Genomic DNA, 5,000 nt, shown 5'->3' with positions numbered 1-5,000 from the left:
GAGACATCTAGGGCTGTGATCTACATTATCTTCATCTCTAGCTCTATATCTACCACTCTCACTCTTGCTCTCCTCTCTCTCTCTCTCTTGCTCTCTCGTTGTACACCCCTTCCCCTCTTGTCTTTCTCAATTCAATTGAAGGTTGCTTTATTAGAAAGACTGTTTCTATACAATCCCCCTCCCCCTTTCTCTCTCTGTAGTTCTCGTTCTCGTTCCCTTTATTTCCTCTCATGGCCGTCTCTCTTCTTATCTCTCTCTCTCTCTCTCTCTCTCTCTCTCTCTCTCTCTCTCTCTCTCTCTCTCTCTCTCTCTCTCTCTCTCTCTCTCTCTCTCTCTCTCTCTGGGCCTGGCTGTCAAACACAGCTGCCGTGCCTGCCTGGCTCCCCCTTAACTAAGACTATGACTCTCACACTGGCTCTCACACTACCACCAGTGCACCAGCCAGCGACCAGCAGCTACCAGCAGAAGCAGCAGCAGCATGCGTGCAGCCTTGGTCACGGTCTAAATAGCTGCTCCTGGCGCAGATGGTTTGGGCCAGAGTGCAGCACGGGCTGCCCTGTGGAGGTGGTGGCAGTGGCATGAGGCTGAAGCCAGGGGACTAGGGGACCGAGAGTGTGGCCGACGAGAGCTGGGAAGGAGGGGGTGTGAGCGGAAGTGTGTGTGTGTGTGTGTGTGTGTGTGTGCGTGCGCGTGTGCGTGTGCATGTACGTGTGAGTCAGGAAGAGAGGACAGGAGGGAGTGTGGGCAGTGGTGTGAGGGCTAGGGGCAGAGACTAAGGGACAGTGACAGTGTGGCTCACCGAGGGAGGGAGGAGGGTGGGTGGATGTGTGGATATGTATCTGGGAGGAGAGAAGAGAAGAGAAGAGAAGAGAAGAGAAGAGAAGAGAAGAGAAGAGAAGAGAAGAGAAGAGAAGAGAAGAGAAGAGAAGAGAAGAGAAGAGAGGAGAGGAGAGGAGAGCTGAGGAGGAGAGGAGGGAGTGTGTGTCAGGCAGGAGAGGAAGTGAATGTGTACAGGGTGTAAAGTGGATGGGGAACGGGGCGAGTGGCAGTGAGGAGATGGGAAACAGGCTATGCCTTTGTTGCTTACTGTGCAAGCCTGACTCTGTTTCCCTGCAGTGTGTCGTGTTTTGTGAGGGATTGTGAGAACGGAGAAATAAGTCTATTTTCTTCCTCACAAGCTCACTTTTGATTTCTTTCGTCAGGCTCTATTTTTCTGTTTCTTTGTTACTCTTGGTTTCTCTTTCCCTCTTTGTCACACGCGAGCACACACACACACACACACACACACACACACACACACACACACACACACACACACACACACACACACACACACACACACACACACACACACACACACACACACACACACACACACAAACACACACACACACACTGGCCTTGGAACAAATAGAGAGCTCACACACTGATGACAAGTGGTTCAGCTGTTGTCATGCCTTTGAGCGTCTTGTAATAACCAAGATGAAGTTTATTGGCACTAAGGGTGTAAACGCATAGATAAACACAAGCACGCACACACACACACACACACACACACACACACACACACACACACACACACACACACACACACACACACACACACACACACACACACACACACACACACACACACACACACACACACACAGTGTGCTAATTGAAATATGAAGTCAGCATGTGAATGTACTCGTTGAAACAGGAAGCTTTTCTGGTGGCATCAGCCATATGATGATTGATTGCTTTGTGCTGCAAATATTTTGACACTTCAAATGGATGCGGCCATGACAGTCATGATTAATCAATCGTCAGCTCCCTTTGAAGTTTGCTTTGTGCGATTGCTCCTGTCTTGGAACCAATTCAAATATGTCGCCAATATATTTTATATTTTGGTGTTGCGGGAATAATGACATTAGGTGTGTGTGTGTGTGTGTGTGTGTGTGTGTGTGTGTGTGTGTGTGTGTGTGTGTGTGTGTGTGTGTGTGTGTGTGTGTGTGTGTGTTAGCACGCGTGCATGCCTGCATGTGTATCTGTGTCTGTCTCTGTCTGTGTGTTTATGCAAGTTTGTAGCGTCACCACAACCAAAACAAGTCAAATGACGTTGCTACATTACATTTTACAAGGTCTCTTGTTTATCCCTTTGTGTACCGTGCTCATTTTGAAAAGCCAAAAACAGACAAAAAGTACAGAGCAATAATAATACCCATCGGAGACACGAAAAAAACATTGCTCATAATTACCCACTTAAGACAGTGCCATTACCTCATTAACATGCGCCACGACTGTGTTATTACAAGCATCAGCACTATACCTGCCCTCTCATTACGGCAGCGCTAACGTGCGTTTAAGACCACTCAACTGAACCCTCTCTTCTCTTCTTTTCCTTTCTCTTCCCTCTCTCTCTATCTCTCTTTTCTTAGGTGTGCTCCTCGACATCAAGCAGCATTTTTCAGTATCCGACACGTACGCTGGTTTGTTGCAAACGGGTAAGTCTCCCTTCTTTCAATCCCTTAATGATGGTGTTGTTGTGCCTCGCTTGCTTGCGTTACACACTTGACTGCATCCACATCCATAGACACATGCAGTCATACTGACACATACTCATACATGCAAACATGGACACACATGCACACACATGCACACACACACAAAGTATCTCTCTCTCTCTCTCTCTCTCTCCCTCTCTCTCTCTCTCTCTCTCTCACTTGCGTGTGTGCTGCACACACACACACACACACTCACACACACTTTGTCGCCATTAGTCCGAGATGCTAAGCTCCTTGAAGCTTGAGTGATTCACCCAACAAAAGGATAAAAAGGACTATATGCTTCAGGTCCTCCACCTTCCCCAAGAAAACCTCGCACGCTCGCACGCACGCACGCACGCACGCACGCACGCACGCACGCACGCACACACACACACACACACACACACACACACACACACACACACACACACACACACACACACACACACACACAAACAAACACGCACAGTCCATCATCTTAAGCCGGGTAATTGACTGGGCCTTAAACCACTTGTTTAGCTGCTTGTGACAGAAACACACAGCAGTGCTCTGTCACGTATGATGGGGCTGCTCGCTGCCATTTGTCGTAAATATACACTCTAGTGCTGCCTACACAGTAATAAATGCAGTGTTTATTCAACACTGCAGAGAGTAGTCTGGGGCCACATACACTTTAGAAGATGTAAAATTGACTCTTTAAGTGTTGAGTTAACTCTTCATTTTGTACAGTACAGTCAGCCTAAAACATAAAGGGAAAGCCAGGCGAAGCCATAGAAACGCTAATGGTGCCCAATTGTAAGGTAATGGTTTCTGCTGCCCTTCCAGGGGGTAATTATATCCCATTGGCAGCAGTCTTCATGCTCCACTAAGACTTACATAATTCACTTTAAAGGCAAACACGGTGTCAACACAGGCTCCTTGTGTAATCTGCCATATTTTCTTGTCTTAAATGTGTCTTGTTGAAAAATGTCTACCTGCCTACCTACTCAAAAAAAATCTATCCATAGGCTATACACTAAAGTAAGAAAAACATGGCTGTCACGTTAGCAAGCAAGCCTGGACAGAGGAGCTTAATCCTGGTTAAGAAATTGGGAGGAAAGAGAGAGAAGGCTGTGTGTGTGTTTGTGTGTGTGTGTGTGTGTGTGTGTGTGTGTGTGTGTGTGTGTGTGTGTGTGTGTGTGTGTGTGTGTGTGTGTGTGTGTGTGTGTGTGTGTGTGTGTGTGTGTGCGTGCGCGTGCGTGCGTGTGCGTGTGCGCGTGTGCGTGTGTGTGTACCTCATTCCTGCTCCTGTGAGTTGAGCCGTAATAGCGTCTCTGTACTGTTAGAGAAGGGTTCCTGTTAGGCAGTTAGCCTAACGGGCCATGGAATTCTGGGAGTTTTCTGGGCTCGGCTTCCTGTGTCAGGGTCGGAGTGGAGTCCAGTGAATCCACCTTTTGTGCGGAAATGTCTTTCACAGGAGCCCCGATTAGCTCTGGAGGCCCTTTGTGGAACTCCAGCTCTCCCTGCCTGTCAACAGACGAGCACGCTACACACGCACACATGTTCGCTCACACACACACGCGCACACACACACACACTATACACGCACACATGTTCGCTCACACACACACACACACACACACACAATCTTATTCAAACATACACACAGTTACGCATGCACACATGCCCTTGCGCTCACACAAACATATAGTATATTTATACACACACCCACACACACACACACACCTAAAAACACACTCTCATTAAAATGAAAACCTACAGTAAAGATGCACAAAAATACACATTTATTCATATGCATATATACACAGTGATACCAGAAAAGCACGAGGCAGAACCCTTCATACAGAGTTACATTCAAAAAATGAAAGAGCATCTGCATAAACACACAGAGCCACAGTCACAAATAGTTTTGGGGATTCATTGAGTCAGATTAGGGAGAGAGAAAAAAAACACAAGGAAATGAAAAAATCGTTACCCTTTCTGCATGAATTACTTTTGATGGCAGAGTCATTTTCTCTAAATAGGAGCTTTTTAAAAATGATCCTACTGCCTCTGCCTGTGTGGCAATGCTGAACAAACACACTTCTTATGCGACTGCCATCGCAGTAGAGCAATTTAAAGCCCATTTAACCCTCAACTTGTTTGAAGAAATAAAAGAAGAGAATGCTCTTTTCTGTTTGCTAAGGATGAGTGGCATAACTCACTAAAATGATTTTGTAATCTAATCAACATTCATTCCAGTCCAATGTAAACTGTCTTGGATCATCCCGATATGGTTCACCGGGTGCAAACTCATCTTTACGAAAATGAAAAACGCAACGCAACACAACACAACACAACACAGCACAGCACCGCATCCTATATTTCAGTATATGTTCAAAACTATGTGCCATGGGCATAACTAAGAAACCTGAATCCCCTGTCAGGTCACACCTTGGTTTGGGGTTTGGTGTGGTGTAGTAGTGTGCTGTG

The 5,000-nt window shown here is 46.6% G+C and overlaps 1 protein-coding gene across 1 annotated transcript in view; it reads left to right on the top strand.

The window, feature by feature from the left end:
- The window catches only part of spns2 (SPNS lysolipid transporter 2, sphingosine-1-phosphate), a 119,507-nt gene that overhangs the window by 31,801 nt on the left and 82,706 nt on the right, over positions 1-5,000 (top strand). The window contains exon 2 of the mRNA XM_063203527.1: positions 2,421-2,486. Within this exon, the coding sequence (XP_063059597.1) occupies positions 2,421-2,486 (66 nt within the window). The remainder of the gene's footprint in view (positions 1-2,420; positions 2,487-5,000) is intronic.

Source organism: Engraulis encrasicolus, chromosome 7, assembly GCF_034702125.1.
Source record: "Engraulis encrasicolus isolate BLACKSEA-1 chromosome 7, IST_EnEncr_1.0, whole genome shotgun sequence".
Lineage (NCBI taxonomy): Eukaryota > Metazoa > Chordata > Actinopteri > Clupeiformes > Engraulidae > Engraulis > Engraulis encrasicolus.
The sequence above is the reverse complement of the archived record's forward strand: the minus strand, read 5'-3'. Positions and strand labels throughout refer to the sequence as shown.